This window comes from Toxotes jaculatrix, chromosome 10, assembly GCF_017976425.1.
Source record: "Toxotes jaculatrix isolate fToxJac2 chromosome 10, fToxJac2.pri, whole genome shotgun sequence".
In the NCBI taxonomy this organism is placed as follows: Eukaryota; Metazoa; Chordata; class Actinopteri; family Toxotidae; genus Toxotes; species Toxotes jaculatrix.
In genome coordinates this window covers 18,804,278-18,828,681 of record NC_054403.1, presented here as the reverse complement: position 1 = coordinate 18,828,681, position 24,404 = coordinate 18,804,278, and the positions used below count along the sequence as shown (strand labels likewise).

The 24,404-nt window shown below is 39.4% G+C and overlaps 2 protein-coding genes across 2 annotated transcripts; one reads left to right on the top strand and one right to left on the bottom strand.

Moving 5' to 3' along the window:
* Positions 1–322: 322 nt before the first annotated feature.
* taf7 (TAF7 RNA polymerase II, TATA box binding protein (TBP)-associated factor) lies at positions 323–8,963 on the bottom strand. The gene is made up of 12 exons (XM_041049005.1): positions 8,766–8,963; positions 7,715–7,791; positions 7,534–7,612; positions 6,957–7,090; positions 6,478–6,598; positions 6,274–6,332; positions 5,708–5,780; positions 4,834–4,947; positions 3,600–3,794; positions 1,767–1,879; positions 1,151–1,210; positions 323–762 (listed from the first exon to the last, which is right to left on the bottom strand). The coding sequence occupies exons 1-12, from the start codon at positions 8,782–8,784 to the stop codon at positions 718–720; spliced, it is 1,089 nt and encodes a 362-aa protein (XP_040904939.1). The 5' UTR covers positions 8,785–8,963; the 3' UTR covers positions 323–717.
* A 791-nt stretch (positions 8,964–9,754) lies between these two features.
* Positions 9,755–23,049, top strand: slc9a6a (solute carrier family 9 member A6a). The gene is made up of 16 exons (XM_041048364.1): positions 9,755–10,175; positions 11,315–11,514; positions 12,429–12,506; positions 12,717–12,793; positions 13,010–13,122; positions 13,658–13,763; positions 15,508–15,649; positions 16,184–16,289; positions 16,460–16,548; positions 16,897–17,010; positions 17,279–17,390; positions 17,640–17,793; positions 18,165–18,195; positions 18,299–18,384; positions 19,133–19,238; positions 19,518–23,049. Exons 1-16 carry the CDS (start codon positions 9,881–9,883, stop codon positions 19,785–19,787), a joined length of 2,079 nt encoding a protein of 692 aa, XP_040904298.1. The 5' UTR covers positions 9,755–9,880; the 3' UTR covers positions 19,788–23,049.
* Positions 23,050–24,404: the final 1,355 nt, after the last annotated feature.

The window sequence follows — 24,404 nt, the reverse complement described above, 5'->3', positions numbered from 1 at the left end:
ACAACTAAAGATCATTCTGGAGGGAGAGTAATCTGATGACATGATGATGGTGTGATGATGCAGCTGTCCGGTCATGGTGAGAGGCCTGTACATACGTTTTTCAAATTTGGTGGAGGGATGAGGCATTTTGCCTTGGGAGAGGTATGCACTCTACTGAGTGCCATTCTAGTTTCATTATTGACTAAGCTGCCAGTTATCTTCTTGATTAATCATTTGGTCAGGATACAAATCCAATTTAAAAACTCCGGGGAAGGTTCATCCACCTACAGAAAATGGATGTTAAATCCAGCATCAAACTGCCCACATGCAACAAAGCTGACAGTTTTTTTTTGTGTATCACTGTAATTTATTCTTCATACAGGTAATGAAATACAAAGATGTTCAGTGTAAGTAAAAGTCATTTAGCTTCAGGATGACAAGCCAAACAGACGTAACATTCTTCCCCTTGAAGCCAAACCAATACTTTTATCATATAGTGAGGAACAACAAATTCTGGCAACCTAATAAATCCTACTGACTTTTAATACAAAAATCCATATGCTGTATGTGTAAAGTATGAAAAAGTCAAACTAAAAGGAATGACACAGCAAGTTAGCTAAGAAAGACTCCCTCCTCCCTAGATGAAGGCTCTTCTCCTCTTCATGGTGTGTGTGTGTGAGTGTGAATGTGTGTGCGCGTGTGTGTGGCTGAAGATGACATGAGGCTGCCCCCTGGTGGTCACTTCTCGATCAGTGAGTCCAGCTGCTCCTGCAGGGAGGCCAGCTGTTGGAGCAGAAAATAGAAGGCGTGATTGATGCCCGACAGCCCCGGGGTGTAATTGGAAAGTAAGTGGATGATGATTAACATGTCTTTTCACATTAATTTGCTGCCTTCATTTGTCAACACAAACAACGACCCGAGTCAGTGGGTGGCCACTATGCCATAGCTGGAAAAAAGACACTGCTGGTAGATGCTAACAAATTAAATTTCATGTGATTGAATTTGAATTTTGCTATTACGAAAACTGTTGGGTTTAAGAGGACAGCAAGCGCAATGCCATCTGCTAACATGGTATTTGTAATTCATACAAGGTAAATTCGTGCAAAGTGCTGAACGCTGTAGAAAGCTCACAAGGAGCACTGATCCTCAGCTTTCACGAAAAGGTTCTTACCTGCTCCATCTCCCGCTCCTCCTGCTGAATAATCTCATCCAGCAAGGCCTGGAAACGGTTCTGTGAGGTAGAGAGACAAACAAGATTTGTTCGAGCCGACATGCTGAGCCTCATTAAATTGTGATGGCTTTAAATGTGTGTCTGCCTGGGCTGCTCATGTCACTATCTCCTCTCTGACAGAAAGGCCACTTGGAATGCCAGTCAGAGACAGCTGACCTTTTCCCTGTGACTGTGATAATAATGACTGGAGATGGGGCTTTGACGGTCCCAAAACACCGGGCAATGAGAGCTCTAAATGGCAACGTAAAAAGGGCTATGTCTGCTCATGTTTCACTCATTGTAAAGTCTCCAATAAAGAGTGCTTGGCCGAACAGCAAATTTTCATGGCATTTCAGGGCTTTAAAATGACAGAAAAACAAAATAATGGCCTCCAAGACTGTGCATAATCAGCTGTTTTTCATGTTTTCAAATCACTGTTGAGAGAACTTATGCTGCATGAAGACTTCTGCCTCCAAGCTCATCTGCATGTTCTTGTTTATGTTTCTGTACATGCAGACCTAGTTTCTGAATGATTGTTAAAAAAAAAAAAAAAAAAAAAAGTGTGTTCACTGCTTACTTTGAGGGCCTGGTTTTCCACTTTCATGATGAGCTCGTCCTGCTGTTTCTTACGGGCGCGCGTATCCTGAAGCTTGGCCTTGATGCTGTTGATCTGCACCTGATACTCCATAACTGCAGGGAACAGCAGGAGGTTCACGTTACGACTGTCATAAAAACAAGGCATTTATGCTTCTGCTTTCTTGTGCAGTGAAGGCAAGACAGAAAAAAAGCTGGTGAGAGATGAAGATGTGACATAATTTCAAAGTGACACTGCTTTCTGAACCACAAGGATGCCTCCATTTCAGTTTGACAAATTGCGGTTAATGGGAACAACAAATCCATTTAAAAGGACGTGAGCCAGCAGGCCGAAGCACTAAAAGACACAACTAAATCAGTCTGCTCTGGGCTTCACAGAGGGTTCTCATTACATCCAGCTAAAGTGATAGCGTCTCACAGCAACCTGTGGCTCCATCACCATCAACTATCTTCCATACTAATTGTATCCATCCTCTGGTCCCCCCCAGCTAGCTTTCAATCCGGTGATACAGTCCATCTAATATGCAAAATCAAGCAGGGAGGAGTCCCTGCAGACGCATTTATTACAGTGTTGCACTGTTGCCAGATACATATACAGCCAGACAGCCAGCAGGAAAGGCTCTGCTGGACTAATACAGTGGAGCTGACCACTGATGCTGCTGACTGACAGCTCCATGTATGTAGATAAGGAGGCATTGAGTTGTCAGACTGGACAGCTGTCTGAGCCGCACGCTGAGCCAAAACACCTGTCAGACTGGCTAGTTGAGAAGGAGGGCTGAGAGCTGTCAGTGTGTGCATCTCTGTGGGCAGGGGTGCAGCACGTGTATTAAGTGTATGTCAGGATACTCATTGTGTGTGTGTGTGTGTGAGATACCTGACCTAGAAAACTCAGCTCTGATTAGAAGTCCAGACACCTGGATAAGGTTATTTTTAACCTCTGCTTTGACAAGTATGACCAAGATTTGATAATTTCACATTGGACTGTTTCTGGTCTTGAAGTCGGTTCTGAAATCAGCATGCCAAGTTCTTGGCTATGACTAAAAAAATGAAAGGCTGTTGTATGCAGAATAAGTTGGCTGAAAGAATCAGCGCTCACTCTAAGGTATAAAAGCAGGATGCAAGCACAGCATGAACAACTGCATAATTCTAATGCTGCACTTACTTCATCCGCCTAGGTACACACACACACACACACACACACACACACACACACACACACACACACACACACACACACACACACACACACACACACACACACACACACACACATTTTCCAGCGTTAAACAAGTGCATATGCTCACTTTCAGAACAGATGTACATAAATATGCACCTCCCACCATGTGGACATACTTCTAAAGGTAGTTAGTTTCTATATGTAATTCATTTACAAAACTCACCACCATTTTTGGACCTGTAATTTTGGACTAGAATCAATTTGGTAAGGGATGTAGACTGTCTTTTACAACAACAAATATTACACTATGTCAGCTGGGATACAGCTAACAATCATTTTCATTACCAATTAATCTGTAAATATTTTTTTTTATTATTTGACCGATTGTTTGCTCTTCAAAATGACAGAAAATGGTGAAAAGCACTGACTACAGCCCAAGAGATTCAACTTAAAATGAAATACAAGAGAGAACATTTGCATTTTCCTTTGATAAAGCACTTAAACGATTGATTAAAAATCTATATTTAAATAAAGATACATTATATTCATACTTCAATAAGCTCTTCATACAATCACCAATAAAAAAAGGGATTTTATATAGTTTTCAGGATCCGTAAAGAAGTCATGATATGCTCTCACCTATCTGGTTGTTTCTGTCACTTTCATGCTGCGTCGAATCAGACTCGTTGAGTTTGTCTTGGAGCTGTCGGACCAGATCATCCTCCGTGTCCATGATATTCAGGTCCTCATCCTCGTGCCGGTCTCCTTCGTCCTCCTCATCCTCACTGGAGCTGCTGATGTCATTGAAGATCTCCCTCAGTTCGTCACGCTGGGCTGGTCATGTGACATTGTTATTAACATGGACAGATGGAAACAGTGAGAATCTACACTTGCTTGGGCTTGATCTAAATCACAGAGGTAACAGTCTAATGAAAAACAGAAGATGTTAGGGATATGGTGTCACATGACATAAACCAGGTACTGTTACAGTGGATTCCAAACACCCAGCATTATCATGGTTCTGTGAACAGCCTCTGTTACATAGCAAAGGAAAACTGTGCTACTACTTGGCGGCACAGTAAAAGTCAGAGGCATAAACCAACTACAGACTGTTTCATGATACATTCACAAAGTAAGAAGCAAAAACGTGTAAGAAGTTTTCAGCTGCAAAGTGAAATATCAGTCATGCCACTCATGCATGCCCTCACTGATGTAGATATCATTGCCAGCATTTAGCGTGCACCCAGGCACTAGGAAGGTCCTCTAGCAAATCCAGAGGCAAAAATAATCTAAGGCCAAAGAGTAACTAATGCGTGGGTGTGCTCTATTTCCATTTCATACCACCAGTGCAAAGGCTATCAAGAGTGACAATGGTGGTGTGTAAGCTCAAAATGAAGAAAGACACTTTTGTTGGTGAGTACTGAACAGTCAGAGTAATAACAAGAGTTATCTGTGCTACTTCAAAGTAGCTGCACATTTTTGCACCATAACAAAAGCCCATTCAAATTGTTTTGGGAAAAAAAATTGCAAAAATACCAATTACATTGCTTGTCCAATACAGAGCACTGGCAAGGTTATTTTCTAAGGTAAATTGTCCCACTTAGTCCACATCTTTATCATGATGAGTTTAAGAGATCCTTATAAAAAATGTTTTGTATGTTCATGTGACGGCGATTATGTATTTTTTAATAGCAATACTGGCATTGAGTTTCAATCTGGTTTTATTGCTTTATTTGCTTTTTTCCAGTCATGTTGTTGAAGAATTAATACACATCCCTTTTACTGCTTTAACTGAGTGAGGGAACTCGCATGCTAATGAAGCCCATCACATCTTATTCACCATGATTTATTAATAAAAACATCTTTCACTTACCAGAAGACCCATGACCCATCTTGTGTCCTGAGGTGCCAGGTGAGGAGTCCAGGTTGGCCAGAGAGCCGTGTTGGTCCGCTTCTTTGGACTCATCTTCTGCTATTACTTCCCACCCTGAACATCATGGGTTAAGGTCAATGCAAAATGCTTCTTCTCAGCCTTCAGATTCCTACAGTAAAAGACTCATGGTCTTTCAGAACTCTTGCTTTTCACAAACTCTTCTTTGAAGTAGACTTGAAGGGTAAAAACCAGATGATACTCCACAGGAAATGGCTTAACTTTAACATTCACTGGGGTGTCATGTGTATGTTTGATACCGCATGCAAACTCAGAAACTATAATTAGAATCTAGCTTCACTGTGACCAACTAAGCAATGATAATGAACAGTCCATCTCAATTAACACACAGCAAGCAGCCACTCAAAGAAGCCCTGCTGTGCTCTTATTCTGTCAGGCAAGTTTAGAGTTTCATTAGAGCACTAATAGCCTCCTTGCAAAGTACATCTTTCTCACAAAGGCATCAGATAGAGTCAAGTCAGGTGAGCCAGGATGGAGTCAGGACACCCCGCCTGGGCCTTAGATTGACCTATTTTGGATGTTAGATAGGTGTGAGGTTATGTTTGTCCAAAAGATACAAAACAGTAGGAACTATCTGATGTTTCTTAATAGTCAAAAGTCATAGCTAGGGGTTAGATTCACCAATCATTTCCAGCTGATTCCCATTACACAACAGACATTCCTTCTCTGAAGCAGTAGTATTTTTCCTGATACATACATTTTACACCATTGTTTTGCTTGGCTACAGACACTCTTACTGCTTTATAGGCCTTGCAAGATGAACATGCAGAATATTTGTAGGTGTCTAAAAGGATACGGACACTGACAGCCTCGGCGTCCGTGCTCAGCAATCTCTTCACCTCCTTTTCCACATCAGGAGATTCAATGTACTGCGGAAGAGAGAGAGAAAGATTGGGTTACATGTAGTTAGTGGCATCTCTCTCTCTCTATCTCTCTGTCTCTCTCTCACTCACTCACTCACACACACACACGCACACATTAAGGTAGCAGCTGGCCGGATGCCAGGACGCACATTAGCGATTAAAAACAGAAGGGGCCAAATCAATATGGCTCGGCTCTGCACCTTCAGGAAGATTTATTCAAAAGACAAAGTAGAAGTGTAGTGCTCAAGCTCACTCGCTTTCACTTTGATCAAAGCAATAGTGAAATTGCTTTTTTGCATGCCTTTGGGGCAAACTAAGATGGAAAGGCTTTATTTATATGTAAATCTTAGTTTTCACTTTCACTACAGTTCCTGTTTTATGAAATGTAAATGTCTTGTTGGAAGAGAGCCTAGGAAAGAGATGGATCATCAGATGAGATGCTAAAAGACGGATGGGAAAGGGGAGGGGAGTGCTGAAGGGGAAATTGAAATGCCAAAACCTTCTTTTTCGCAGTCTTTCGAAATCTTCTCTTGCGTGTGTTCTTCAGAGGGTAGGTGACTGGAGACCAAAATAACAGGATTAGTGAAGTCAAAATGGCTCAATCAGCTGTGGAGGGCAAACTATGCTGCTTGAATTACTGATGTGCCAAGTTTAAAGCACAAACAGCTCAAAAGCTGTTGCATGTAGATGTTTGTCTACTTACTGCCGTGGTTCCAAATGAATTTCTTGTCCTTGTCTTTGTCCTTCTTCTTGCTCTTAGGGTCGGTGCCAGTTGGCTCCTCTAAAGGAGGGTAAAGGTCTCCATCTAGTGTACATACTAGCATCTAAACCATGGATGCAAAAACGAATGATAAATGATTTACTGTACTTTGCATTCTGTTGATGTACTCTTATATTATAACTAAGAAAATCCCATTTTCAATTTTAATTTCATTGTTAAAAAAATGCAGTATAGTAAGTATTTTTATTTGCAATTAGTATCCTAAACCTGACAAGAAACATGTCTCCATTGTTTCTATGACTATCACATAGTAAACTTAATGCCATGGCGCTGCTCTGTCTGGCACAATACATGTTTTCATGATTCCTCTTAAACTTGGACACCAACAAATGTATCCCATGAAGAAGACATCCTTCAATGGAGACCCAGACATTCAATTTAATGACACTGCAGTGGTTTACCTGGCACACATCAGCTGTTTTGTAAAACGTCTTCTTGTCCACAGTTTTCAAAGACTCAATCATACAGGGCAGATCCACCAGTTTGCAGGCCAAAGGGACACGGTCTACTCTCACTATGCCATGACGACCATCAGCTACAAATAAGAGAAATTACGTGATTGATTATAATGAGATGCCACTCAGATAGAGCTCACTGTTAAGTTGAAGAAAAACAAAGAAGGTACAAATGCAAGTGAAAAACATGTTTTTCTGACACACATTAGGTAAGCTGTGTAAAACTATTTGGGAGTAAATAGGACACTTCATGGCATTTAAATTTTGCTGGGAAACTGACAGTTATACTTAGTAATCAATCTCAACAAAACAAAAAAATACAAATAAAAAAAATGCCAATTCCATCCCTAATTACAAACTGAAAAGACTAAAAAATATAGGTTTACTATATAAATATTTACATTTCACAGGTTAAATAAAATACTTATCTGATAACCAGATTAAATGAAATTGGTGTTTGAACAGTGATATCACACAGGTCACACAAAACACCACTACAATAACTATTGATAAACCAGCTTACGGTGCAACTCAATGGTGAGTCTGTCTTTCATATTCATACTGCTAGACTGGGCAATCCTTCTTACTGTTGAGGCATACTCCTGTATGAGAAAAAAAAACAGATGAAATCACAGCATTTTCAGCCATCACACATGACAAATGACTTCATAGAAATAATCAGTTTCAGCATGTACAAGTCTCACCGAAGGCAGCCTCAGGACAAACTGGCTCTCCAGCTCATAAGGAGCATCCTCCTTACTCTTGGAGCCGACCTTCCCAACTAGAATCAAAACACATCACGATGAACAAAGAGCTAAAATCGTTTACTTGTTGCTTGATATGTATTTATGAACTACAACGTCTATAATCCACAGTGAAATATAGCTCGCAGCCATATAGTTCACTCTATCTAGATTCTTCCTTGTATTAAAAGACAATACTCTACTTGTCTGTGCTGAATAACAGAAGTAATGCAGTATGTAACAGCTTTGATGGCCTGGTCTTTGGACCAATTACATTTCACATTTTGGAAATTTTAGGTCGCAACTTTTTAAGACATCTGCAATTGCTTCTAACCATCTACAGGACAACACTAAAACCAAAGTGCACAGTGTGCTTGGTGTATAGAGCTGCAACAAATAATAACAATAATAGCAATACATCTTCTCATAATCCTCTTTAGCAACTTTTAATGCTTGTCATATATCAACACAGTGGCTTTTAAATAACCTTCTTTCACATTTTGATTTATATTACATGTTTGCTACCTGTATTCTAATATATCTATTCTACTTTGCTGCATATTGATCCTTCTTGTTATACACTAGTTATACATTACACCTTCCAGGTGTACATAAAGTTGAATGTGTTTTTCCTATAGAAGTTATTACAGTTATTACATTAACTCTGTGTGATAGGAAAAGCAAGATGGATAAATTAAAACTAAACTAATAAATTACTTATAGATCTGAGCTATAAGGTTATCTATCAGTTTGTGTACCGCTCATGTAACGTTAAAGCTGCTTTAGCATGAACTGAGGATAGTACTACAGACAGCCCTGGAAAAACGGCTACAAACTATGAACTGTGGGACGTGTTTCCAATCTTTCACCAGCCAAATTGTTCAATTTTTATTATTTATTTATTTCAACCCAACTGCATTAACGGTGGCAGTATGTTTACAAAAGAGATGGCTAACCTGCTATCGCTAGCTTAGCAGTTAGGCTAAATTAACGGCACAGGATATTAACGTACCTTTCAGTTTAGATGTCATCCTCGAGCTTTTCAGTTTGGACGGTGCCGCTGCATAGATATGTTTAAATGGTTAAAAAAACACGGAACCCAAGACTAAATATCACGATTGTGACTTAAATTCGACACAGCTATGCTATCGGAAAATAACAGCCAAGAGAGCTCACTGTGTTGGCTCCTGCTACATTCAGGTCCTCCTCGGAAAAACTATACTGAGCTGCGGACATGCGCTTCATCGCATGCCAATAAATTTAAAATCCATACGTAGGTCACATAAAATAACTACAAAATTTACAAAACATAAGTACGGGGTTGTATTTTTTTAAGTTAGTCTCAACGATTAAGTATTGACATTACTCGATGTGAAATCTACCCAGAAGGTCAAAATTTCCGATAACCTAGAATGTCACATTGTTTCTTTGTCCTCTATCGCGAGACTTCTTATGTTAACGAGATTTGGGGAAAACGGTAATAATAATGTCATCTATTTAGTAAAATATCAACATTGTAGCTAGCTGTTTTTGCATAGTTATACTGTTGCTACATTATATACTAAATTAGAAAAAAAAATGTTAAGTTGAAGTAAAACAAAATGCTCTGGGCAAAATCTGAATCTTTACATTTTCTAGAAAATATGTTTATTCATTATTAAATTGTAATCTCACACACGATCCACGTTGGTCAATATATAATAAATATTAGTCATTATTTAGCTATTTGTCTCACTTCCTGGTCCGGATGACAAAAGTCTGGAATTTCAAAATAAGAGCCAATAGTTAGAACTAGTATAATCGGCTGTGGAAATACTCCGTGAAAAACGACCAAATCTATGTATTTGTTCATTCACAAGTCGTATCAATTTCACACTATACGTTACGTCAAGATTCATCCAGTAGGGTTGATTTAAACAAACAACATCACGTGACGGTGCTTTTACATCAAAATAAACACTGTATACTTTCTGGAAAAATGTTTTCACTTCCGGGCCGGAATCGATATCTCTGTTGCTGTCGTCTTTCTGCTGTCTACTCCCCCCTCACCAGTTCGTGAATAATATTTGCACAAAGTTTGCTTTTGTTCACGACGACATAACAGCATTTGACCGCCGACCAGTCGAAATGCTGTATAAAGTGACTGTCAACGGTGCCTGGAGGGCGACGAGGACGCTGTGGCTGCTTTTGCTAGTGAGCCTGTCTGTGTGCATCTGTGTGTGCCGAGCATCATCACCTCAGGAGGAGGACAGTGCCATGGAGAACATCGTTACAGAGAAAAGGGCTGAGGAAAGCCACAGGCAGGACAGCGCAGACCTGCTAATCTTCATCCTGCTCCTCACCCTCACCATCCTGACCATCTGGTTGTTCAAACACCGGCGGTTCAGGTTTCTGCATGAAACTGGGTTGGCGATGATTTATGGTGAGAGAAATAGAGAGAGAGAGAGAGAGAGAGAGACTCTTATTTTGTACTGATGATTAGATTTGAAATGATTGCATGTTATGACTAAGCTGTAGCGCATTTGAGTGCATTTACGCACCAGGCTGTACCAGAGAGATGCTGCAGAGCTTTGTTACCGCGACATAAACGCCTCCTCTGCACTCTGATTGGTCTTGAAAATTTAATCTAAGCAGCTAAGCATTCGTGGGCCCCCGGAGAGAACAGCTGTAGTATGAAAAAGCCAACCTAAAATGTCACTTCTTTATATTCTGGTCTGGCAAAGCCCACCATGTTATATTTTGTTCCTACAATGGCTAGTTTCAATAATTGCTAAAGTCTTATCACACTCATGGTCTACCCACAAAGGTGGTTTCACTTCTGCAGTCTGGGACTTTTTCACAGCAGGCGTTTAGAACTGTTGTAGTAGGAAGAGCACAGCTATAGTACACGACACTAACAATGGCTGCATTCAGTGTACATGTTTCAGTTCCAGTGTCCATGTATTGTTCATGGTCTCTCACCAACATCTGTCAAGTTCTTAAATGGAACAGAGCATTAGCAGTATTGGCTCTTTATGCCAACTTTTTGTAAGTCAGAACGTCTGATATAAAAAAAAAAACAAAAAACGTAGACCTCCTACAGGAAACTGTCCTGGTTAGTTTTGCTACACCTGTGAGGATGTGAACTTACATGTTATCACTTTAATAAGTATTTTGTGCATAGCTCTACTCAACTTCCTCCTGACTATTCAGCCAGAGTTGTTGAAAACACCTGTGAATGTGCAGGGCCTTAAACCGAGTTATAGAGTATTTGTGAGTCATCGTCTAAACTTACAGTATTTCTAATTTGTCTGGTACAAATCTGACAGGGGAATTAATTCTCAATGGTTTTGCAGTCTTTATTTTCATAGCAAACATTGTTAGACAAATCATTTTATTCTTCTGTGTTTCTTTTCCACAAAATAATCAGACTAAAGCATCTGATTGCCCTCTGTGCTTTTTGGCTGCCGCAGAATCGTGGCCACCCCACCTTCCCTCCTCTAGTGGCATCTCTTCATTGATTTTGGACTCTCCCCTCAGTGTTTTTTTTATGTTTTGTCTCTTTTGTAACACTTTTCTCAGGCTTACTTGTTGGCGTAGTCTTACGCTACGGCATCCATGTTCCTCGGGACATTAGCAACGTCACGTTGAGCTGCCACGTTAATGCCAGCCCTGCCACTCTGCTGGTCAATGTCAGCGGCAAATTCTACGAGTACACTCTGAAAGGGGAGATCAGTGCCAATGAGGTGAACGACGTGCAAGACAATGAGATGCTGCGAAAGGTACAAACAATGATGTTATCGTCAGGCAGAAGTCACAAATCACAAGAAGCTGATTGTGTCTTGTCACTATATTGTGAAGTTGTTTCTGTGGATTTCAGGTTATTTCTTTTTGTGTTGCTGCTTTAAAATCTAGAACAGAAAGAGTCAACATGAAATTAAACAGCAGTTATTGATAATCAGCTCAGCATTTCTATGTCAGCCTTTCTCAGAAATGCTGAGACAGACTTATTACCTCTGGTAAAATAAGAGGCAGGGGCGGGCTCTCTGAGACATTTATAAAGACATTAAAGAAAGATATTGACGAAAGACAGTGGACAGATGCCCTTTACCTGAGGGTCGCTTGAACTTTTTGGTGCCATAATGGTTTTATACATGGATCATGGTAATTTCTGACCTCTGGGACTGTCTAGTTGCCTACAAAGGAGCACTGAAATGCCCTGTTATTTCTTTAGGAGATCATAACTAAATAGCAACAAGTTGACTGGTGACTGAGGTTTGCTCACCACCAAATGTGAAATGAATCAAAGCTAACTTGTCATGGATCAAAACCCCACACAGAGATTTTATTACAGCACTGTTCTAGTTTCAGATCTAAAAATAGTATTAGCTGTAATATTTTTGGCTCTGCCTGTGTCTAAAAGCTGTCCCCTTTTCCCATCTTGTTATTTTACTATTACAACAACTTTTTGTTGACTGTCCTGGAAGCTACTTTAATACTGTCCCAGATGTGTCATTTATGATTAATTAATTAATTAATTAAAGTTATCCGATAATACAACAGCCTTGAGGTATCCATTAAAACAACTTGGTCTTGAATGTATTTCTTTCATTCCTTATCCTAGTGATTCATAGTTGTAGCATGATATTATTATATAATAATAGGATATGATGGTTGTTTTTTGTGTGTGACTCAGGTGACCTTTGACCCTGAGGTGTTCTTCAATATTCTTCTACCACCCATCATCTTCCATGCTGGCTACAGCTTGAAAAGGGTACAGTAGTATTTCAGTCGCTCTTTCTAATGCTTCATACAAAAAATAAATGCTCACTAATTACAAAGTGAATACTTTTTTTTTTGTTACACATGTTGCTTACACGTCTTTAAAGACCCATGTAGTTGACAAAGTAAGCGAAGATGAATGATTTAGGTTAAAGTCAGTATGTAGATGAGTGTTGATGTGCTGAATTGTTTTGTCTTTCAGAGACACTTTTTCCGTAACATGGGATCCATCCTGGCGTATGCCTTTCTGGGGACAGTCATTTCCTGTTTTGTTATTGGGTAAGAATATTAATTTGCCAATAAGAAAACACTAAGATGAACATCCTCCTGATTTCACATTACTCTATATTGCTGCTACAATATGCACAAAAGACTTTTTTATGCCAGAGCAGAATTTATATATGTCAATTACTGTGTTGTTAAAGTGCCCATAATGCCATTAAAGTCAGTGTTGTTTATGGTGATGTGCGAAACCATATGCTGTTGCTCCATCAGGTTGCTGATGTACGGCTGTGTGATGCTAATGAAGCAGGTGGGACAGCTGGGTGGAGACTTCTTCTTCACTGATTGTCTGTTCTTCGGAGCCATTGTCTCCGCCACAGACCCTGGTAAAAGTTTTTCCTGCTTACAGGTTATGCTAATTATGACATGGATCCACTTTTAACTCTTGAATTGCTCAATGCCTGTTGGACACATTCTCACGAACAGGTTGCAGGGAAAAATACATCATAAAAAAACTAAAGATTTGTGAATGTTTCGGATAATATGTGAAGTCAATCTGTCCACACCTGATACAAACTGATACAAAAGAAAAAAAAATGCAACTGTAACAAGCTCTGAAAATACAAAAATAAATTAATAAATATCTTCTTTTCATCATTAGTATGTAGTATAATGACAAAAATAATAATCATAATAATAAAACATTATTTATATAAAACTTTTCTTACACTAAACACAGCTGCAAGTGTTAAAAAAGAACAGAAAGACAATTTAAACAGCAGTTAAAATGTTTTTAAAAAGAGTATAAATTTCAAACACAGGTCTTGACTCCCACTGCCATCTCATGTGTGATGTGTATGTTAAAATTTGGGTCCGTTTAAATATGGAGAAGAATTGAGTGTGTTTATCTTTGTTTCACAGTGACAGTCCTGGCGATCTTCAATGAACTGCAGGTAGATGTGGATCTGTATGCTTTGCTGTTTGGAGAGAGTGTGCTCAATGACGCCGTGGCCGTGGTTCTGTCCTCGTAAGTCATCTGTTTTTCTTTTTGACATTGCACACAAACCTTGAGTCTGCATCTATCCCAACCTGTCTTGAATGTGCACAGGGCTGCTAAGTTACTAGTTTTCTGAGACAAGTGGTGGAGGTGTGAGTCATGTGTTTTTTATCGATTGGCCAGTGACCTTTGACTAACCTAATATCAGCTTCTCATTAACGTCCTGCTAAACCTGAGGTGGTCCCTAAGCTAACCCTTAGTTTTTCTCCTGCATCTACATGGAACTGTTATTATTTCCACAGAATTGTAAATTATTATAGCAGGCACGATGGAGGGGCCAATCCCTGCGGAGAGACTCTGACCAGCCCACTGAACGGGTGTACTAAGTAGAGCATGGCATTGTGTGACTTTGCGGTGCCTTGGGACCAACATGACAAATCACGAGCCATTTGTTTTTACGTTCTGGCTTATTCAGCCAGAAGCGCAGAACATTACATTATTTATTCATTTATTTCTGCCTTTTATGGTTAACCGTTTTTGATGTTGTGAGTAACATTCCCATTATATTTGGAGATACTGAATATACAAAAGTCAAGTGGAGGGCATGAAGCCAGGAATTCTCCTAGACAAAATGCCTGGTGATTTGTTTTGTGAGTGTGGGGTCTGTTAATGGAAAGGGTGAATAAATCTGCTCTCACACTTGGTTCATGTAGAATTTGAAACTACTGGAACTATTTGGAAAAACTTTACCCCTTAAATTACATTTTATCACAAAATTACCTTAATAAGTAATTAATTCTGCTGCAATAACATCCCTTTCATCCCAGACTCCAGTTTAAAACCAAGAAATTAAACTATTTTCCAAAGCTATTTGACCCAAGTTTGATGAGAAGAATGTTCCTGCTCCTGTATAACTTTATATGGATAGTTCAGTGTTCATACTCAACTACCAAGTGACACAAATGACAATGAGTTTGTTCTGTTACTGGAATTTTTCTGTCCACATTTTCAATGAAGACTCTTTATTTGGACTAAATTCTCTTAGAGGAAGTAGTCTGTTTTTCTTGCCATACTGGCAGAACATGGTTTTCCCCTTCTTCTAACGGCATGTATTGATATCCACTGTTTGGTGAAAACAAGCTTTCTCTTTTCATTGTTGGTCATTATGAGCGGCAGTAAAGTAAACCAAAACCACACCATAGCATTTAGCATTTTTAGTTACCTATTGTTCTACCACTGCTCAAGGTTTTTGTGGGAACACGTGTCCTCAGTGGAAACTTACCTGCGTATATACAGCACAGAGGACACATTACATATCTGTATTTCTTTTCACACACCATTATCTTTTCAGTAGACGTTTAAGCAAGCCACTCCACTATAAGTTGAGCTTTAACACTGAACTATTGAAGTAGAGTCTTTTGTTCCAGCCCTCTGACCTCTACATCACTCTGCTTTTCTCTTTATCTCAAGAGTTTTTTCTGTGAGACCTCTTTAGCAACAGAGGCACACCTGAAATGTATCCTACACAAAGAGCCCTAGCATAATGGTAGATTACAGAATATTTGCCTGATAAGACGGCTGTTTACAGTGCATATTAGGTGGTTACATCATATCATGCGAGTGCCCACTACATTTTCTGTTTACAGGCTTCAACTTCAGCTTAATATGTTGTAAAATAAGTTTATAAACCTTCAGTCATAGTCATTTAGCTTTACAATCTGTACACTTTGCATAAATAGTTGCCTATAAATGGTTGTATCTTGTGTTATCTCAGGTCTATCGTAGCATATCAGCCAGAAGGGGACAACAGTCACACCTTTGAGGTCATGGCGATGCTGAAATCTTTTGGGATTTTCCTCGGAGTCTTCAGCGGCTCTTTTGCTCTAGGAGTGGCCACCGGAGTTGTCACGGCTCTCATATCTTTTCTTCTGTTTTATTTTTTTCTTTATATAAGAAAAACAAATTTTAAGCATTTTCTTAAAGCCATCCATCCATCCATCCATCCATCCAGTGTAGCATGCAGCAGTTTAAAAAGCAAGATCACAGTTAAATGTTAAATTATTTAGTCAGTTGTAAGTAACATCCCATTTTTGCTGTTTGATAAATGGGTTTGTGTAAAATGCCACACCACAAAAAGTACTTTGAAGAGTTTAATTGATACTGAGTGTGACATTGTGTGCAAAATGCTGGAGAAAAAATAAGTAGATAATGTTCACAATAAATTTTTCTATTATATTCTTCTTCAGCTCATTTAAGACTGTCCTTGAAACTGAATTTTTCACTGGAAACAAATTAAATCATCTCACAGAATTTGCTTAATTTTTAATCCTCTTATTTTAAGAAAAGAAATCTTTTCTCAGATGTTAAGACTAAATCGCGTGTAAAGTTTAATTTGAATTCACTTAGTAGTCTATGAGTATATTGTTAAACTCCTTGACTGTCATCTGTACGTGACTAAGTTCACCAAGCTGAGAGATTTCCAGCTGTTGGAGACAGCTCTGTTCTTCCTCATGTCGTGGAGCACATTCCTGTTGGCTGAGGCTTGTGGCTTCACAGGTAACAAACACACACACACACACACTGATTTGTTCATGGGAGACCAAAAACAAAGTTCCTATAAAGAAAGCATAACTGTAAAGTTAATGCTTCACGTTGTTAGTAATCAGTGTTTACTGATCCTCTAACTTTCCTCTCTCTGTATCCCTGTCCTTCCTGATGTGTTGCAGGTGTGGTGGCAGTGCTGTTCTGTGGGATCACCCAGGCCCACTACACCTACAACAACCTGTCTCCTGAGTCCCAGGACAGGACCAAACAGGTCAGACCTGAGCTATAACAACACCACAGCTCACTCTGTCCTTTTTCAATATGCATCAAGTATTGAGTTGTGTTTGTGCCGTTATTCTGAAAGTAGTAAAACGCTTGGAAACTGGCAAACATTGTGTGTGTCAGTTTACCAGCTATAATATGATATGATTGTTATTGGTGTGTTGGCAAAGCAGAGTACATCAGTAGTTATTAGCCATGCAAGCCAAGTGCATTTAGCTGTTGAATGTGTTTAACTGTGTTTCCTGGTAACTGTAATTATCATCTTTTTTCGTTTAGCAGTACATCGTCTAGAGCCGCTGTCATATAAAGCAGTTGATGTTATTTCTGTGTGTTCCAGCTGTTTGAACTGCTGAATTTCCTGGCAGAGAACTTCATTTTCTCCTACATGGGTCTCACGCTGTTCACCTTCCAGAACCACGTCTTTAATCCGATGTTCATTGTTGGCGCCTTTGTATCTTTTGCATATGAAACCACTCTGTGCTCGCAAAGCCTGATAACCCTCTGCTTGGTCACAGCAATTGGCTGGTTTCACTCACATTTTAGTTTCTGCAGTTTTCAGATTCCAAAGCAAAAGGTTCCCACAATATTACAACTAACCATCGAGATGCAAATGGTAAATGATTTAAAGGGGCAGTAAATAAGCTTGGCACAGAGTGAGCAGGGTTCAGTAGCTGTCTGTTTTGTTTTGTTGTCCTCTCCTTAACCTCTTTCCCGCCCAGCTGGCAGTATTCCTGGGAAGAGCCGCTAACATCTACCCTCTCTCATTCCTCCTTAATCTGGGACGACGTAACAAGATCAGATCCAACTTTCAGCACATGATGATGTTTGCGGGTTAGTGGAATACAGATACAAGAAGATGCTTATCATGTACATTGTAACCTCCGAAAAAATCTGAGCCAAGAATAAGACTGAATTTAGGCCTGTGCTCCCTTTGGATGCACTGAATGACTTTCTATTTTCTTGCAGCCGCCTTTGAGTAGATTAAAAAATAACCAACACGGGCTCGTAAACAGGGATCACCTGATTTGTCTGATATAGAAATGTGCTTGTTTACAACATTGTCTGTGCTGTTCTCCTTAGGACTGCGAGGTGCGATGACCTTCGCCCTGTCCATCAGGGACACGGCGACATACGCCCGTCAGATGATGTTTTCCACCACTCTGCTTGTGGTCTTCTTCACTGTGTGGATTTGTGGAGGTGGCACCACCCAGATGCTGTCTTGCCAGCGCATAAGGTGTGCTTCTCTTCCACCCAGTGAAATCCATCCCTCGATTTGTAGTTAGCATTTGTTTTAACACTGGAGGGTCACTTCAGGACAGTACAGATAAGTGAGGAAGATTGACTTTTTTTTTTTTGCTTGTCTCTGATTGTCCAGACTCTATGGCTCCCCTATTTAACTCATCTCCTATCAGGTTAAACCTCCAAGCATTATTCAGTATAATCTTTGGCCCAGCTCAGGTTAATGTTTGAGGCTTTTTTATATGCAGTATGCCCACCTTTTCATGGAACCTTGTTGCTCAGGAACTTGTTAAACTGGGGAAACACGCTGCACAGCACTGCTGAAACCAATTTAAATGTGTTTCCTGTTTTTTTTTTTTTTTACAGAGTGGGAGTGGACTCTGATCAAGACAATTCTGTGAGTGTTTCCTCTGTGAAAGACTGACTACTATACTGTGACTGATGCATAATGTGACCACAAGAAAATACCTAAAAAAACATATTTGCTTTTTTTTTTCTAGATGAGCATCGCTGAAGGATCAGAGAGAAGAAGCACCAAACAAGAAAGTGCCTGGCTTTTCAGAATTTGGTATAACTTTGACCACAAGTATCCTTTGTTGACAAATGACTGGCTTTTAATTAATGTCATGAAAGAAAATAAGAAAAACTACACATTTTTAGTTTTTCTATGCTCAAAACTGGGTGTTTTTAATGAGGTGTTGTCACTTTTGCCATTTTTATGAGGGCTAGACACACAGAAGGCCATCCTCTAAATAATGCCACACCTCTGACACTGAATTAAAAAAATGTAAAATAAATAAAAGTACACAATAAAATATAACAAACAGCAGATATTAACATACAGTCACAAAAGTCACTTAGTATTAAAAACCGCTAATACAGTTCAAATACTACAAAACCTTAAATCAGTATAGAGACATCTATGAAAACTCTCACACAACCATTACGGCATGTTTTCCTGTCAGCACTTTGAAAAATAAGCTGATAAATTTGTGATTGCATTTGTGATAGCTACTGTAGTTCACAGTGTCAAACAGCAGAGGGAGTGCCATGTACAGACTTGAAGACAAATTGTCTCTTTTATTGGGTATGTAATATTAAAGTCATTATGTTAAGTGCATTTTTATATAAATGACTAAACTGAATTACTTCATATTTGTTCATTTAGTCCTTTGAAATTAAACAAGAATGACAGACTTTTTTAATCTACTCAGGATTCATCAATCACACCAGGCTATACAATACAAGGCTCTCTGTTTCTGCTTATTGTATCCAAACACTCTCAGTACATGTCATCTATGTAAAACTGCCCTTGACTCCAGCCCCCTCTCCAGCTACCTGAAGCCCATCCTGACTCACAGTGGCCCCCCTCTCACAGCCACGCTGCCTCCCTGCTGTGGCCCCCTCGCCCGCTTCCTCACCAGCCCTCAGGCCTATGAGGTCAGACTCTGGTTCATACAGGAGCTATTTTTGACCAAACTGTATTAGTTCAGTTTTTATCCTGTATTAACAGATAGAAAAAAGTTATTTTGATGAATCATAAAGCTCAGAGGCTCAGCTTGAAAAGTTTTGCTCTTGTAGGCAGATGAGGAGAAGATAATAGGCACAAGCCAGGATTGAAAGCTTTCTTTGGGTATAGAGGAATAAAGTCACAATCTCTCCTTCATTTTGTTTTTTGTGAAGTTTATGGAGTATCTGACTTCTTTCCGCTTCCCCCAGAATGAAGGCCAGTTGAAGGATGACGACTCTGACCTCATCCTGACAGACAGAGATATGAGCCTGACCTATGGTGACATTACTGTCAGTACAGATGCCTCAGGTGCCCACACCAGCGGTGGTCCAGCCTTTGCTGGTGCCTCCTCTGATGACTTGGACAGAGAGTTAACATATGGAGATCATGAGCTAGTGATGAGGGGCACGCGCCTGGTGCTGCCCATGGATGACTCAGAGCCGCCCTTCACAGACCCTCACCACCGCATGCGGATTTGAAGATAGTCTTTCAATGCAGACCCAGACAACCGTCCAACTCACAATGACCCGAGCCGTCGAGCAAAACACCAGTACCTGTCTCTCCTCCTTTCATTCTTCCACTTTTCTCTCTTTTGCTCCCGCACCTTTCCTCATCCCTCTTGCTTATTTTTCCTCCACATATTTCTTCACAGCCTCATTTTCCTACTTCCTCTAGTGGCAAATCACTGTCTCTACCTCATTCTCACTCTGCTTGTTTCCACACCTTTCTGGCATCTGCCAAAACTGTAATATAGTCTTATTTATTTGCAGGGTTTTTTTTTAGCATTCATTTGAAAGTCAGTTTCTCTTTGTTTGGCTTAAATTTGTGTGCCAGTCACTTTACTGTAGCATTGCACAGAGGTCTAGCAGCATGTGTTAGTGTGTAAATGCAAGTACCAACCACTAGCTAATTTGTCGGTGTACAGTATATCACAAGAGTACTATAACTTTGATATGCATGCTGAGGATGCTTGTTGTTTTCTTTGTATGGGAGGTTGAGGGCTTTTGTGTTTTGGGTCTGACCTTGAATGTTGCTGCCTTCTCTCTGTGCATCAGAGACATGCTGACCCAGTGGACAACTTTACTGTACATTTGGTTACAATCAAGTGCCTGGGAATTGTAGTTTTAAGCCTGGCGACCCATACTGGACCAGCTCTGGGAAGCAGAGCTGGTTGAGAATGGGCAGTCATGCAGTTTTAGTTTTCCTTTGTAAAAAAACCCCACAAAAAACAAACAAACCCAAAAACAAAACAGACACCTCTGTCCATAAGGTAGCAATATACTCAGTGTTGGGGCTGTCAGTTTGTGCTATTCGCCTGTAAATAAATAGTGTGTAACAATGTAATGCCACTGATGCGGTGTAACCTGGCAGTGAAAGTTGTGGATCTCTCCCAATGACCTTTGACTGTGACATAGAGAGAGACTTTACACCTTATTTTAGAAGCTGATGTCGCTCCCGGCAGAACGAAGGGCTGTTGTTCTGTAAACGAGATCCAAATGAAGAAAGCTTAGTGCCATTTCTGTCCTGCATTTTGACATTTTGTGAAAACCGAATGCAGATGACCTTTAAGTGTTTTATATTCTTTTTGCAACAGAGCTTAAGTACTTTAAGCTGAATCACATTTTTCATACTCATTCAGTTTTGTGCACACATTTTCTATTACAACTGTTACATTGTTGTTGAGACTTTGAATCCAATTTTCTCTTTAAATGAACCTGAAAAACACAGATAGATGACATGAATTTGACACTAAAGGAACTTGGTACCATGTTATTGGTAAGCACACAGATCTTTTTGTGAGTATAAGTTTGGCAAATCAGAGAATCAGTTGTCTCTGTGTCTGATTTTATTACAGCTGAAACCAGTGATTATTATTGATGAATGAATTTGATTAATCATTTGGACTTTAAATGTCCATCACAGTTTCTCAGCTTAAGCCGATATATTCAGATATCTTGTTTTTTTTTTTTTTTCAGATCAGTAGTTGAAAACCCAAAGATATTCATTTTGCAATCAAAAAAATAACAAATATTTACATTGGAGAACCTGGGTGCATTGAATTCTTGTGATACTTATGTTGGTACTGTGGCAGTTCAATATTAGGAGGATTGTCAGAATAGAACAACAATGGTTATTTATATGCTGGATGTTTTTCCTCTGCTGTTCTTTGGGGTTGTTGGTTAAACAGACTTTTTAATGTCATTAAGACGCATTAAGTCACAAAAATATATACTGTTAAAAGGGTACTCATGAATGGATGTGTTGTATTTAACTTACAGTCTTATTTCAGTCTATCCTACACTGTGGAGGCTATTTTGGTGGGTAAACAAGAAGAATGGAAGGTTTTTTTAATCTCCTTCGGGTGCAGAGTATAGCAGCTATTAATGGGGGTGTAACAGGAAGTGTTGATAGGACGTCACCGTAGCAACACTGTGTTGATGTGGACAGAAGCCAGGAAACACTTGGTGACTTAGTTAAACAGAAACGATTTTGTGGTTTACCCACTTAGTGAGCCGAAGAAAAAAAAAATTGTTGTACGCAAAATGGATGCCAGAGGATGGGGTTAAAGAAAAGAGTGAGAGAAATAGATGATTAAAAAAAAGAAATGGATAAAGAAATTTAGTTAGGCCTATGTTTGTGTGTGTGTTCGTTTGTTGGGGATGATACAGAGGTGGAAGGAAGAGCAGGCCTTTAGATATTGCTTTCCCTTCCACAGTTATCTTCTGCTGTGCAGGAACGTCTTGTTGAAAATGTTTTTTTTTTAATCAGGCATGTCTCTTTGCAAAACATTATCCAGGAAACGATTTCTTCTTTCCACCATTTTATACTTTTCGTTTGTGTTATTGTTGAATTTTATTTTGTAGTAGGGAAAAAAGGAAGTGGAAGAAAGCTGAATAATTTGCACTCATCCTTTGAGAATGTTTTTCTTTTTTATTGCTATGATGTTTGTTTTATCTAACAGCTGCTTTTTTTGTTATTAATGTTTGAAAGGTTGTGAAAAAATCAGCAATGTCATGTCTTTGAATGAATGAAGTAATATTTGGCAAACCTTAAGTTGGTTCATTGATGTTATTTGTAAAGAATTATTTCCACATTGCAGTGGCAGACCTTTCATACTGTTATTCCATCTTAACACTTAAAAAGTACTGACTATGTATATTTGCAACAAATTGCTGTTTAAATGCTGTTGCCATGTCTTCTACAGAGCATGAATCATTCATCCTCCACTAATGGTGGACTCTGAAAAAAAAAAAAGAAAAACATACAAACAGAATTGTTTGCCACTTCAACTGACATTAAAAATGTGAAATCTGCAAAAGCTCCTGTAGGTTTTGGTATTTGCCTACTGCTCTGCCAGTATGTTTTTCTCTGTCTGTTCTCTGAATGGTGGCTTGTGATAGGCTTTGACCGTTGGACATCTTGTCTGAGGTAGCTGACCAAAGAGGCCTGCTGTGCTCTGTGTTTTCAGACAGTCCACTTTATCTTTATACTGCAAAGTCTCTCCGTGTGAGTGCGTGTCTGTGTTAATGCCTGCACGTGTAAATGGACATGTATACTGTACTGTGTGTGTGTGTGTGTGTGTGTGTGAGAGAGAGAGAGAGGGAGAGAGAGAGAGAGAGGGAGACATTGTGTTCTCTCTTTTCCTCTGTGTTGCAGGTACTGACTGTTTACATCTGTGTAAATATACTCTCACCTGTTCATGTGCGTGCAATGGTCAATAAATAGAAGCCTGTGCTTTTGATTAAAGCCCTCACTGTAATGGCCTCCTCATTTATCATGCTTCCTTTCTAATCAGATGTCTGGGTTGTGTAAGAAAGTAGCCACTGAGCTTCAGAGATCATCCCATCCACAAGAAATATGAAATAAGATTAGTGCCAGAGATGATTTTATTTGAGTTGCATAAAATAAGGGATTTTCTTATTATTCTAAGAACAGGTTTATAATCTTCATATAGAATATGGCAGGTAGCCCAAGCCTAAAAGTCTAAAACTTTCAATTTGTTCAAGGTTATCACACACAGCAGAAAAGTCATGCCCTTCTGTTTGGTAATTTGGGAAGGAAGAAAAGTTCACACCATTTTCACCATGAGATTCTAATAAACATCTAACCATCTAACAATCACTTCTTTTTCTCACTTAACTATTTTTGCTGTCAGTGATTTGATGAACTAAAAACAGCAAACAATAATATTCTCACCTCTCAAAGAATGTTAATCTGACAAATTTCACTTATTTATCCAAGATAAAAGGCCAGAGCGGTGTTAATGTGAAAAGCTGCACCCTGCACAACCAAGACCGCTGCCAGATATCAGGTAACGTGTTCCTAATATGGCAACAACTCCCTCCAGTCTGCTCAAGAATGTCTGTAAAGTGGAGTAACTGTCCAGAGAGGAAATAGTTTTAAAGGGCCACTTAGCTCAGGCTTGAGTAGAGCTCCATCTCTTTCTCTCTCTCAACCAAACTGTCTTTAAACCTGATTCCCACTGACTCACTGTAGCTGTTCATTATGACAAAAGGCTCAACGATTATTCCACCGAGTGCTGAGAACTGCTGTTTTCAAAAGTCAGGTTTTGAAAGCGCAATTTACATCAAGTTAAAAAAAAAAATAGACTCTTCAACAATATCCAGTTATATTAGAGGCATTTTATGATTTGAACTAATCCAACAAACACTGGCTTCTTGTTTGGTTTTTCCTAAAATGAAAACCTGCCCTTACTCTTGCAAATGTGCCCAGTAAAACACCTCCAGCCTGATGTGCAGGACAGAAGTGTCACGGCTAGGGCAAGGACTTGGGCCCAAACGCACGACCCACAGATGTAATCAAAAATAATAGTTTTTATTCTAACAAAGTATCAAATAATAACCATCCAAACGGGGGAAAAGGCAGTGAAACAAAAATACAAAACGGGAACACAAAATCACTCGTGAGGAAAAAGACTGGACAACCTGAGAAACCAAAAACAAACAAGAAACAAAGTAAATAATACGCAACCAAACTTCAGACACGATGACTTGGGAAAATGCACTAGATCACTGGACTAGAGACAAGACAAGAGACAAAAACGAACTAACAAGAACACAGGGATACGACGAGAC

Excerpts from the sequence above, each read along its gene's own strand:
- taf7 (XM_041049005.1), bottom strand. Across the intron at positions 5,781-6,273 it reads GAAAGACTGCGAAAAAGAAG|TACATTGAATCTCCTGATGT; the intron begins GTTTTGGCATTT and ends TCTCTTCCGCAG. Across the intron at positions 3,795-4,833 it reads GATGGGTCATGGGTCTTCTG|CCCAGCGTGACGAACTGAGG; the intron begins GTAAGTGAAAGA and ends TCACATGACCAG.
- slc9a6a (XM_041048364.1), top strand. The coding sequence starts at position 9,881 with ATGCTGTATAAAGTGACTGTCAACGGTGCCTGGAGGGCGACGAGGACG. Across the intron at positions 16,290-16,459 it reads TGAGGCTTGTGGCTTCACAG|GTGTGGTGGCAGTGCTGTTC; the intron begins GTAACAAACACA and ends GATGTGTTGCAG. Across the intron at positions 17,011-17,278 it reads TGTTCATTGTTGGCGCCTTT|CTGGCAGTATTCCTGGGAAG; the intron begins GTATCTTTTGCA and ends TTTCCCGCCCAG.